Source organism: Anas acuta, chromosome 7, assembly GCF_963932015.1.
Source record: "Anas acuta chromosome 7, bAnaAcu1.1, whole genome shotgun sequence".
Lineage (NCBI taxonomy): Eukaryota > Metazoa > Chordata > Aves > Anseriformes > Anatidae > Anas > Anas acuta.
In genome coordinates, this window is record NC_088985.1 from 20,964,904 (window position 1) to 20,978,774 (window position 13,871).

General features: G+C 40.0%; 1 protein-coding gene across 2 annotated transcripts in view; it reads right to left on the minus strand.

Moving 5' to 3' along the window:
• PANK1 (pantothenate kinase 1) overlaps window positions 1–13,871 on the minus strand; it is a 43,462-nt gene that overhangs the window by 28,854 nt on the left and 737 nt on the right. The window contains exons 3-5 of one of the 2 annotated variants that reach the window (XM_068687973.1): window positions 13,750–13,870; window positions 7,330–7,431; window positions 5,291–6,867 (exon numbers count right to left, since the gene is read on the minus strand). In XM_068687973.1, the coding sequence (XP_068544074.1) occupies window positions 5,291–5,321 (31 nt within the window). In that variant the 5' untranslated portion in view covers window positions 5,322–6,867; window positions 7,330–7,431; window positions 13,750–13,870. The remainder of the gene's footprint in view (window positions 1–5,290; window positions 6,868–7,329; window positions 7,432–13,749; window position 13,871) is intronic. The other variant, XM_068687974.1, reaches the window with a different exon arrangement.

The following is a 13,871-nucleotide window of genomic DNA, read 5'->3' on the forward strand; positions in this document are numbered from 1 at the left end:
TCGTGATGACCTGTGAGGGTTTAAAATGAAGGAATCTCATGCCCTGAGGTGTACATAGTACTGCTATAGTGTAACTAGTCTAACGCTGACTCACTGCATATTATTTGGATGGCAAACATTTCATCCATTATTCCGTTCCTGCCTGCACTTCAGATGCCCAGCTTTGTATCGCCTCTACTTATTTGTTCATAAACACACGGAACCAGGCTGTAATATTCTAACTCTATAAGTCAGTTCCATCAAACTAGCAACCACATCATGGTTAAGATACTTTACCACAGGAGCAAAAGCCCTGTACCCCAAGCCCTACAGTTTCAAGCCCAGTGGCAATGAGGGGAACAAAAAAAGAACAAACACACAAGCAAAAAACAACAAACGCCCATATTCAAGTGTCTTATCATCAGGCAGGCAACTCTGCCTGAAATTTTCAGGAATTTCTTGCTCATTCTGTGGGGCTCGCATATCCCCAGATTGAGGCAAAGCAGAAGCAAGCACCAAACAGGTGCAGGCCACATGTAAACCCAGTACCCGAGAACCCCTCAAAACTGCAACAGAGCACTGGTGTTATTCTAATTCAAAGCCAGTCAACTACAAAGCTTTGGTCATATTCTGGAGAAAAGTGGTAATAAGGAGCGACATCTTTTTATAAGAAGCAACATCCTTCCCGAATTATACAAACCATACTATGCAATGTGAAGAGTGTAAGGAAACAGACTTCTGGTTTAGCTGCCTGCAGATTTATGTCCAAGGGATTGCTGGCACTCTGCCATTCCTGCTTACATTTCCATTCAGGTTACTTTATTTTTATCCTGTTTGTATACTACAGGAATGTCATACCAGTTTATACCAGTTCTTATTCAATTTTTCCTCTTAGAAAATAAATACAGCACAGCTTAATTAACATTAAAAATATTAGGAACATTGCTTTCAAAAATCAGATACTGTTGATTTGTTTCAGCTACGTTCACATATTCACACATATCTGAAGGAAAGTGCCACGTCCACGAGTCCAGTCCTTTTTTTCAGATTTCTTTTCCGATTTCTTCAGAACCTGGGGAGGGATTACTTTTTTTTTTTTTTTTTTTTTTAACTGAAACCATCCATTCTTTCCCTCCCCACCCACCTCTTGGCTCTTTTCAGTTATGCCTTCTGTGACACTTAACAACTGTTGATTTTGCAAAGAGCTGCTCTGTTCCTCTACACAGCCAAAGCTCATCTCCCCACCACTTGGCTCAAGGGAGAGAAAGACAGAGAGCAGCACTCTAAGCAGAAACCTAGCATGGTGGTCTGAAAAGCCATCAGGAAAAATGTTCTTTCACTTCACTGATGACAAATTGTGCACTGATAGACCTCTAAGCCCAAGCTGAGTGTCCAGGCAAGGCAGGATGAAGGCTGCCTGGGAAGTTTTTCTAGGACACGACCCGTATATCTAACAACACTAGCTAAGACATGGGAGTAACAGTTAAGAGAGTACACAGGCATAGTCGGGCCTCACCAGTCTGTCCATTCAGACTTTTTGCTGGCTGAGTGGTTTCCACAGATATTCTCAGGAAGATCTGAGATGACGTTAAGTTTGTGGTTGCCCTCTTTCAAACAAACTGAAAAAAGCATGCAGCAGCCACAGAACAACAACCCTTCCTTCCAAAGCTTTGCCTGCCAATACCTCTGTTTCTCTGTGCCCAACCAGACAATTACATCTTAGTTTACAGGTGTTTACTCTCCAGCAGAGCTGTTGGTGTCCATCTTTTATACAAAACAAAAACCTTCTGTGGCTTAGTTCAGACATTTCAAATAAAACTCCCCTAATCGGTAAACATTTAAAATCAAGTCCTTGATTATTGCTTAGGAGTACAAGTCAATGATAATGAAGTAGGTGTTGGAGATGAATCATTGTTTTCCATGCCATAGTTCCTATTTTGCAGTTTGCTAAAAAAAAAAAAGCAAAAAAAAAGCAAAAAAAAAAAAAAAGCTGAAACCAGGTAATGGATTCAAACTATTACATATATAAAAAGCTGAAAATCTTGTTGCAAATACACTCTCCTTTGGCCCCATTCATTAACCCACTCTCTCTTTGCTTCCTGAGTACTTAGCTCAGCACACTTATCTTTACACTTATCTTTAAATACACAAAATTTAATTGGAAAACACGCAACTTCACAACCCACTGATTGAGAAATAGTGTTCATCATTGTAAAAAATGATTGTGACAAGTGGTGGAGCTTTCAGCATAGAAAACAATGGCCTTTGCTCTATGACTGCTACCCTGTAGACAATTATCCTCCTGTAAATACACGTACTGGTTTTGCTTGGCTGAATATATTTATGGTGTTTCTTTCAACCCAGTGTTTTTATATCACCCATTCATCAAAATGCCATTGGTAAAGAAGTGACAGTTTCAAAACAAGCACTCTGCAATACAACAACAGAATAGTTGACAATTACAACTGACAACTACAAAAAACTCTTGCTCATCCAGCACTACCAGATACAAAAATTACCTGGTTCATCTGTCAAAATTCAGCTGCACTGAGATTTTCCACTTGCATTGTTCTGTATTCCCAGTGCTTAAATGCTGACGTGAAATTCCCATGGATATTAAAGATCATGGATTAAGTTAAAACAGGGGACCGGACCTATGCGGGTATGCGGGAGAAGAAAAAAAGGCTTCTCTCTGAACTGTTCTGGCCAGACATACCTTCAATCCAGAGAGAACTGGATTAGCTCTCCAAGGACATAAAGGACACACGTTCCCTCTTCCAAACATTAGTTTCCTTCTTCCAAACTAGTCCACAGACTGGACTAGTTTGGAAGAAGGAACTGCATAAGGGAAACATCACACCTTTGGCATTGCTCCTCAACCACCTTCAGGAGCAGGGAGATGTCTGTCTGAACGAGCATTTAAGCACAGGGCAACATCCAAACACCACAACTAAGACTAGAGTTAAACCTTCAGTACCTCAACCATATGACTTTGCTTTCAGATAATTAAACCAAAGGTTTACCTATGGTTTTGATGCTGAAAAAACACTTTATATAAGTCCTTGTGAGATTAAACTAAAACGACAGACACTAAAAACTCAAAAGCTAATCTTTTTTTAAGTATCTTTTTAAAGTCCATGTTTGCAAGGAACTAGAATCTTGTGTAGGAAGGGGCTGTGCTATAAATGACAAACTTGTTCCTAAAAGCTCCAGCTACCTAGTAACAAAGAATAAAAACAACCAAACATTATGCTAACATTGGGTAAGTTTGCCATAGTTACATCCTCTGATATTTCTGGGATTGGTGATCTTTTAGAGTAAATATTACAGTGAATAGTCTGTTGTGTGCAATGAATTTGGTTTTACTCAAGAAGCCTATTTAGAGATTTCAGGTTTTCAGGTGGTCAGTACAAACTATGTACACAAACAAAAAAATCTATAATTACAGACTTCTATCTTCTCATTAGATACACTGTGAAAAGAAAAATAAAGTAACTTGCAGGGTTTCTCCTGTATAGGGAATTTGCACTTCACTGCAGGAACCTTCATGTTACCAAAACATTTATTTCCTTGTGATAAAACATAACTTATCATCCATATGCACACTTAGTCTAATGGGAACTTAAGACCCACAGAAATCATCTTGGTCATCAAAATAAGTTTTTTGAATCAATGACTAATCTGAACGGGTCAGAAAGATGTACACCAAGTATCTAATATCTTGTAAGATGTGACTGGACATCTTGGGACCAAAGCATTCTTTTGACACTCACACATAATGTCCTGATGATGCACATTTAGACTCCTTAATCTCATGAACACCGCTAACCAAATATGTTGTAGTTATCCTCAACTTTGACAAGGAAGTCAAAGGAAGCTACAGAGCCTTTTTTTTGTGCCAGCCATTTCACAGATGGGAAAAGAAAACAAAAGCATTTTATATCTCACATACAACAGGAGAGATTGATTTTTTTGCTTGTTTGTTTCTAAGACCTCTGTATATCCACTCAAAGCAGAAATGATGGGGCTAGGATGTTGGTCTCCAATACTTCTTGCCTAACTGCTCTAAAATCATCAAAAGATCAAAAGAGCCATGTACCTCATCTTCATTCCATCACCTCTTAGAAGAGGGAAGAGTGGAGAAAGAGAGCTAGCACGCAAGCCAGGAAGGGAGGTACAGCTACCCTGCCACGTGAAGGCATGACATAAGTACTGCTACAGTAATCATGAGGCAACAGTGGTTGACAACTGCAAATAACAGAATCCCCACAAGTAACACAGTATGATCTTGTTTCCATTCACAGGCACAAAACAAGTCTAATATAAAGTGAAACTGATATATCTGACCTAAAACCCTAATCTAGTCTGATTTATGACTTCCTTATTATGCCATTTTTCATACCTTAGATTCTCTCAGAGCACATAAACTAAACAATGTATAGATAAACCAATTCATTTTAATTCCCACATTTTGATGCAAATGCAAACAGCACTGAGCTGACACACCATGACTGTTTTTCATAGCATTAGGAAAGACTACTTATTCAGTGAAAATGCTTAATAAAAAGTTTACTGGGATCTCTTTCCCGCAGAGAGAAATCAGGCCGGAGTTCCAGTTTCAGGAAATTAGAAAGTCTGTGTTAAAAACAGGGAATTAGAAAGTCTGTGGTTACAAACAAACAAAACAAACAATCTTCCACGCCTTCCACCAAGCAAATTTAAATTTGATTACAAGCAGATTGATTTGAGTCACAGCACAAACTGGTGTAAGGGAAAAGGGAAATGGCATAACAGTTTAAATACTTGGTACTTATGTAGCGCTCTGTACCCAGAGATCTTCAAGCACTTCACAAACTGTGAAAAACTGTTCTTCTCACCTCTCATTCAAAGAGAGAAAAGCAACAATTAGAAAGTAGTGAGAGAGCAGAGAAAGGACAGTTCTCACCTCTAAACTAAAACCAGTATTGGGATCAGATTGACCCCAAAATGGAAATGAAAATACCCAGGCCCCCTCAAGTGAAAAACATAGCTGGAGGATTCCACAATCATTCTCAGATTTGTACTGCATTTGCCCAGACAAGGTCAGCAAGATTCCAACTCTGTTGGAAAAACATCAGAAATAAATATCTTAATTTTCTGAAAAGGAATTCCTGTTTATCTCAAGCCAAACACAGATTCAACAAACAGCTTCAGTTCCCCAGAAATTGTATTCCCAGCAAACTGTCTATCAATCTAGCAGAAATTGTATCCACGGCAGTTTGTCTATTAATCTAGCAATGTTTTGGATTGGCTGATTAGCAGTCAAACTTACATTTCATCAGACAGAACATGCTGTCTTCCATTTGATATGGCAGGGCCCTGGAAAGACTCCTCCTTCAAGCTACTTATTGAAACCAGGATCCATTTCAGTTTTTTGTTGTTGTTGTTTGTTTGTTTTGTTTGTTTCTTAAAAACAACAATAAACCAAAAAAAACCAACCTTGCTTGCAGTTTCAACAACTTAACTCATCAGTATTAGCTTCCTTTGCTGAAGCTCCTTGAGCCTACTAGAAACACACATTTTCAGCCCACCAACATCTTGTTGTTCTGCTTGTAACATTCAGTGAAAAGCTACTTATTTATCTTTGCCTGTACATCCACCTAAGTTATGGCTGTTACCACTGTGATCAAAGTTCTAGGCACACAGGTTACTGACCTCCAAACACACTGTTTGAAGTCCTTGTTTGACATAATCTGTGCTATTCTCTACGTCAATAGTTATTCGATCCGTTGTCTACTTCATTTACAACTGAACAAAAGCAAAGGAATAGAAACTACTAGTCAAGGCACTGCTCTTAAGCCATTTTCCTGTCGCAGTGCTGCCTAATAAGAGGCTAGTGTTCCCAAGTCTGTGGTCTGTGTTCTCTTCCCATCATAAGCATGCATCAGTGTTAGCTGTGGTTTTGTCAGATGAGACTGGCATTATGATATATACCTTATAAGCTGTAGCAAAAGGGGAAAAACAAACACAAAAGAAGGGGCAGGGGGAGGAGGAATGGAGAGGGAGAGAGAGTTGTGACCAGCAGCCTTTCACAGCTGCTTTTTAAGGAAGCATTTGTTGGGGAACTACTGTGAAGTTGCATACTCCTTGTCTTTCATTTATGCTTTAGTAATTCCTCCTCGCGCTCTCTTCCTCTTCTCTGATGCAGAGAAGATAAGTAAGCAGCACTCTCTGGAAACATCCAGAACAGTATCTACAGCATGGGGGCTCAAGCAAAGTGGATCTGGGCTGGATAACTAAGGCCATACTTGGGAAGAGGTGTAGCAGTGCCAAGCTGTGCTGTCATCTCCATCCATTTTGTGACAGAGCACAGTTGGCAGTGACCCCACCATTTTGGCTGGTATCACTGTGTGTTCAGAATCGTGAAATTACCAGAATACCACTATAAATTCTATTACTATCTGCAGGCTAAACTAACTGATAAAAAGCAAGCTTACTAAAACTAAAAAAAATGGTTTTCTAGGAGTAGATCCTAGCTAATATTCCAAATGGTGATGGCCTAACAGGAACGCATGCAGTCAGTAATGCCCAGTATGTTTAGCCTTACAGAAGTCCACAATATGGAAAGCACTGTTCTTCCAAATTACCAAACAGTGTGTTCAGGCAAAAAGAACGTGGAGTTATTTGCTCAGACATAAAGCTTATCATTATTGAGGTTAGGACTCCATTCCATTCTCTCCTAAATTGTCTTAGGATAAGCTATACCAAAACCAACCATATCAAGCACAACTCCCACAAGGCATTTAGGTTCTTATTGATACAACACTGCGCGTCTCCATAAAGGGAATTTTACTGAGGTACTGTGTAGGAAAGGAATTTGCAGGTGGCTCCGCACTGTTTCACACGTCCCTGGATTAGAGATAATGAGGAAACAAGCAGTAGAAGCAAAAGCTTGAGCAAGGTCGAGATAAAACTGGCTACAGTGTTAAAGATGAGCTTTGGGGCAGTGGCTAATTGCTGGCAGGCTCCAGGTACGTGTCTGAGGGTCTCTAACCAATTGTATGGCAGATTCGGGCACGTGGACAGCGCATGGGGCTACAGGGAAAGTATATGTAGTAGTGAAAATGGGCAATAAACGCCTTCTATTCAAGAGCCATCAGGAGTTCATGTCTTGCATCCCTTCAGTACTGTATTGACCCCAAGCAAAGATGGGATGGATCCTCCCATCTTCCCCATATCAACGTTCTCCATTATATTCATCAAACAATTTGTTAAGAACTTTGGTGTGAGAAGTTTATTCACAGGAATGTTCCTGTGATAAGGCTTTAATGAACCACTGTTTACAGTTTCCAGATGCAAATAAATACCTACCACGCTAGATTTTTCTTGTCCAAGTCCAGTGCTGAGATTCTCAGTGGCCATGTTAAAGGCTGCTTTAGACACCCAGTTGCCAGCTATACCATCCACCTAAAACTGAAAACAAAACATCGGATAAGCAATTTTGGCATGTGCAGCACATTCTCAAGCAGCACTATGACATAATGTGTAGGGTACAGCTATATTTGTTATATCTGAAATCAAGCCTCATGTTTATTTGCAACATCTGATTAAAACAATAATAATACTACAGCATCTATTTCTGAGTCATTTGTCTTGGGTAATTTATTTACTGAGAGCATGAGTCACACAGTTAGAAATGAGTCATTCTCTAACTTTATATTAATCTTACCCTTAGCATCACAGAATTCCTCCTTACCCATAAATTGTTGCATGCTTTGGTTCTTTTCACAATGCCAGAATGCTGGTTTATATAGAATATTTAGGTTAGCTGTTGGAACAAGTATCTTCACTTTATGTAATGCCATTCACCCAGAAAGATCTTATGATGATTTATAAATGTGTGTATTTTCAAACGTGTATGAAGATTGAGTTTTTTGTATTCTTTGTTGCACCCATATATATGGTATGGTATTCTCATGGTAGCATGAGAACACATGGCAACTTTATACAGGAGCACCTGATTGGAACTGCAAGCAAATCCTTCAGTCTTTTGAAACAGCACAGGGGAAATTGAGAAACATCAAGGTTTCACTGGCAATGGAATCTGGCCATTTACGTCTCTGTTTTTGCAAAATTGGGTTTACCTTCTGAGAGTCAGATCAGCCAGAGCTTGGTAAAACTCACCATTTTGGTGGAAACCTTTCAGTTTCCTCAGATTAGCTGCGTGCAAACTCTGAGTAAGGAAGCCTGGCCTGTTTGAAAACTTCACTCATCCTTGGCTGGAGCATGTTGTGACAGCATGAGGCAGAACAACATCAAATTAAGAACTCTACGTTGAACTACACTTGGAAATTCTCTACCTGCACAAGTCTGGATATGCCCAAAGGTAAGTATATCAGGCTGCATATTTGTATATCCAGCCAGCATATTTGACTTCTGGTTGAAGAACTGCCAAAGATGCAACTTGACAAGCAGCGTAGCCAATCTCTGAGGGCCTAACAGAACAGAAGCAGCCTGGCCCTCCTGTCCCACCAGCATTTCTGCCTGCTCTTCTGCTGCCCCAGAACTTGTTTGTCCATGCAGATCTGTTTGTCAGTCTGGCTGAAAATAATGGTTTAAGAATGTGTTTAAACAATTATCTGTTCATTAACCTTCCTTTTGAGAAGCAACTGAGACTCCATGCCTATTTATCACATTTAACCTGCCGGCCCACTTTCAGGGAAGATGGCTGTGTTTCTCTTCAGCACTGCATGGCACAAACCCAGGTCCTTTCTCTCAGGAGTACAACTCCACACAGGACAGATGTTTGACATGTATTAAACTCCCTGCCTTTTCTCTTTCCTACAGGATAGGCACTGTGCATCCTGATAGACTACTAAAATACAGGCTTTAGAAAAGTAAAAGGAAAAAAAAAGAGATGACTTCACACAGAAACAGGAAATGCCCTGGGTAATTTTCTATTGTCGAAGAACCATTACTTTCAAGTGCTTTAGAGATAAGTCACTGGTTGAGAAATTTGTTTTCTAAATGTGCCTTCTTTGCTTTCTATCATGTTGTAGGATAACTGTGTCACTTAATACTACACGTTTTACTTTTATATCTAAACTAAGAGGCTAGTAAAGAAAGCAAGGTTCCTCCTGGGCAATTCAGGTTGTGGTCACGTTGTTTAGCTGTACCAAGCAGAATAACAGCACTTCCAGAACAAGAATTTAACCTATGCCTGAAACAATTCTGAGCACTTTTCTCCTCTCTTTCCAGGAAGCCCAAATCCAACATGTGAAGGTCAGTGGCGTGACTATTCCACTCCATCCACATCTTCACATGGGGTCAAGGAGAAGCCCAGAGTGCCCAACGCCATGATGACATTCAGAGGAACAGTACGTAACGCCAGAGAACAGCACTAGCTTCTGAGGTCAAGACAGACAGGGGTGCTGCCAAGAATAAATGCAGCTATGTCCTGGGTATAAGAGCCAGACCGATGAGTAATACTACACTGAAATACTGTAGTGGCTGCACTGTAACATATCCTGCTCCTTGGACTTAGCCCGTCTTACATAAGCAGTAATCTTCTGGCCCCGGAACCTCATCTTTTTGAGACACCTCATATTTTTGAGATACTGCAGCATCCAGTCTTGCAGCTTCTGCATGAAACTAATAAATATGTATATATCTTAAGAAATATCTTGGCATTCAGCCAGTTTTACTACTTCTGCATTGCGTTGTTCTGGGTTTGTATTGACCTCGTGCTCTAATGTACTTCTTACTAAGTTTCTAGTAAAATGACAGAACAACGGGTGAAAATGTGATCATCAATAGAATGACTTCTTTCGGTAAAATTTTCTGGGGCTGTTCTGAGGGCTCTGGAATCATTAGACCGCTACGTATAGCCTAAAATGTATGTAACACTGCAAAAGAAGAAGCAGTATTCTCAAAAAAGTCATCCTAAGGATTAAAGCTTGAATTCCTTGCAATATGAATAATTGCCATAAGAAGCTTAGAACTGAAATAGAACTTCTGAAACCTCTATTAGAAAAACAAAACAAAACAAACAAACAAACAAACAAACAAAAAAACCCCAAAGATATATTTCATTTTAGGAAAGTCAGTCCTCAAATTTTAACATTAAATTATGATTACCTATATTTATATTTGAACAGCTCTATGGCTGATTGAAAAAGAATCAGCAACACATCAAGATAAATAAAACTTTACTAATTACATCTGGAATTCATCCCCAGTCCTTCACCTGGAGACTACAAGCCAACACACAATCTGCAAAGAAAATAATTAATATACTGTAGAGCAAAATGCAGCAACAGGCCTAGGTTTAGAAAAAAAATACAAAGGCATTTCAGGGAACCAACAAGATTTGGATTCACACTTAAAACACATGTTCATGAAATCTAAGCAGCATGTACAGACAACATTTTATGAAGCAGCGAGCATGCCTAGAATGTGTCTGTCCTTCTGTATCAACAATGCTATGCAACAATTTTTAAACAAGAAGGAAGGCAAAAACCTTGTCCAGTGGCAGTTAAAGGTGTAAGATCGTGGTGTAAGGATCCCACATCCTGGGATAAAGGTGTGAAGACAGAAGTTGGTGTGAGTTTTGCCACTCAGCAGATGATTCAATTTACCATTCCCACTGCAAAACCACTTCTTATGGTATCTCCTGAGACATCAGCATCATGTTGATTAGGAGGGAAGAATATTATATGTCTAGTCAATACTATCAATATTTCTGTTTGTGGATTCTCTGCCTACATCCCCAATTACGTAATTTCCAGTAACTCAAAAGTACCCAGCTTACATGATGCAGTGCAATCTTAACACAAAATGAGACAGTGTCCTGGAACTGGCTGAGTTAGTGTTAATGCTCCAGGATACGCCACAAATATCCCAGAAGTTTTACTTATCAACCAATTCTATGGAAAAGCCATCTATGCAGATTTGTTCTTAATAACAATAATCACTTAATTTAAGAGCAGTCCTTTTTTCTTGTGTAACTACATTTTTACAAAATACTTTGACTGTGTATTTTAAACAATTGTTTTAATATTCACAACAGACATGGTAAACACCTGATAACCAACTACACCATTTGCTACATGACTATGAATAAGTCAGACAAAACAACTGATATATTAACATGACAAATACTTGTGTCAATGCAAAAACATATTTCCCCATTTTCTCCAGCTAAGGCCACTTTTGCTGTAATACTGACTAATATGGTATTGTGTTGCTTGGCCTGATCAACTGACTGATGTCCAAATGCTTCAGCTCCTTTCAGCACTAAAGCAACAAATCCTTAGCCACCGTAGTGGTCTTGAGGTATTTGTTGCCAGTTGTAGAAAGACCCTAGAAAAGGCAGAACAACAGCCAGTATAGAACAAGGCACTTTGTTACATGTGCTCATTAAAGGGTTGTTCAAATTAAAATAATCTAAGAAGCCAAGTACCCTCATATAGTTGGTAACCATTTCAAAATGCTAGATCAGACCTTCAAAGCAGTGATTGTTTTTTTTTCTGTAGTACGATAATATAAATAATTTTGAGATGTTTTCAGTTACAAAATTAAATGGTTGATTACAGCTTAAATGATCTTTTTAGTTCAACAGAGAATTGTGAAATAAAGGACAGAACAAGTAATGAGAGGGTAGAGGGAGAAACAGGAAGAATTAGTGACAGCTTCTTTGTCTCAGCTGCACTTTTAAAAAACACTTTAGTTAAAAAAGATTAACTAAGTCTGGAGTTACACAACTGAACAAAATAATCTCAGAAAATACACTCCAAACCTTCTCCTACGTAAGGCAATACATTGCCGCTCAACGAGTAATACTATCTTTATCATACACGAGTTTTTAAATAGAACTTCAAAGACTTAAAACCAGCGTGCTGATCACACGCAGCACACAAAACACAGGCATGGGACCAGCTGGCCAGGCTGCAGCTGAGCACAGCGTGCACACCATGTGGCATCCAGACAAGCCATCTTAACTCCGCTGTGCCCCCAGCCGTGGGCCAATTGGGCTGGGGCCAATTCACCCCAGGGCAGCATGCTGAGCCACTGGGCACCCCGAGGGAACAGCCACTGGGGAACTGGGGGAAAGGGAAGAGGCTCTGACCACCCAGCCCAGCCCCGGTGCTGTCACCTGCTCTGTCTGGCAGTCTGTCGTGGCTGACTGAGGGAAGAAATGCTGTGTAAGTCTGCACTGGACAGCCACCAAACTTGCTGGTTTTCAGGTGACCGCCTCCGTGCTCCAGGGATGAAGGGAGAGCTCGGGCAGGCATACCCTGAAGCACAAAATTGCACTGAAGAATCCAAGCCATTTTTCTCTTCTGTTTGTGCCTTTAATGCTAGTCTCAAGGTTCCAGGCACCAGGAGACCATCTTCCACGGAAAACCAAATTGAGACGTTGTAAGGAACGAGCAAGAGGCAAAGTAAAGAAGTGAGTTGGTCATAGCAAAATGGTATGGAACAAACTGGGAATTGAAAGCCCAAGGATATAGCTTGTTGCTTAGAAGGTATGGTGAAGGAAAACATACCTATGGCACTAAAGAAAAATAAAAAGCAAATGAACAGCCTGCAAAGTGTCGAGTTCATAAAATTAGCTGCGTACACATGAGAAATTATGTCACCTGAAGGCAAATGATTGGGGTGGGACAGTGAGGGTACTTCTTCATAGGTTCAAATTCAGGGCAGTGTGAAATGCTTCCACAACTGTGCAAATGACAAGATAAATAACAAGCACTGCCCTGAAGGATGGGGTGAAAAGGGGCTCATGCAGCAACTACCAAGAAGATAACTCAAGAATCACACCATTTTCTGCTAAGACACCTGTGACAATAACCAGGAGCTTTCTGTGCCAATGAGCTCCAAACTAACCCTCACAGGAAGACTTTCCCAGCAACCAGACTGGAAAGGAAGCCTGTCTCTGTGAGCCAAACGCGGGAGAAGAACAGTGGACCCAGGACAATGACGGGATACTGAAGTACTTTGTTAATTCCCTGGGGAAGGTGAGTTGACTACAAAGGTACTGGAGCCAATCCTGGTTTGGCTGCTGCTCGGATGTGCTGAAGGGTTCTGGGCCAAGTCCCAGCTGTGCTGACTGTGTCTCTAATTACTTCTGACAGCTATGTAAAAGCCAACTGAGATAAGCTGTCTCACAAGGCATCTTATTACTCAGATGAGTAAACTATCCACAACTTTTGAACCCTGTCCCAAATACAAGCAGCCTATGTTTCCAAGGATAATGGGGAGAGTTCTAAAAAGTCATTTATAAAAATCTTACCCCCTTGTGGAGTGACAACTTTGCTCCACAAGTTACAGAGAATTTGAAAAGAACATAATCAAATTTCAGAAGGCAATGAGTTAATAGTTTTGGCAGCAGGTATTTGTTGTAACTGGCTGTCCTTGCACAAACCACTTAAGGAGACTATATTGGTAGAATGCCATAAAGTTTATTTACATAGATGGTGTTTCATCATCTTTCACGCCAAAACAGGCTGGGTTGGTTATGCTGATCTAATGTTTTCTTTATCACAGTTTGTGTAAGGTTAGGAGCGCATGTTAAATTGTATTTTAGTTTGCTCTTTTAGAATGATGATGATATCCCTTTGAGATACTAGGTTAAGTTATGCAGCACGTGCAGTTTAATAAAAATAGCTTCAGAAATCTAGTGTTCAAACAAAACCAAAATGTTGCTCGTAGCATATCCTTTGCTATGCTCCTCACCTTAGCAAGAAAAAAAATTCTGATGGAAATAGTGCAACGTTGTTCAGAACATACCTTGCAAAATATTCTGAGAAGATCTTCAGCTTTCCTTCCCAGCAAGTGGAAGAGAAGAACTTTCAGGTTTGCCCCAGAAGCAATTTCTTCCCTTTCTTTGACAGCTGTTCTCAGTCCCCTCC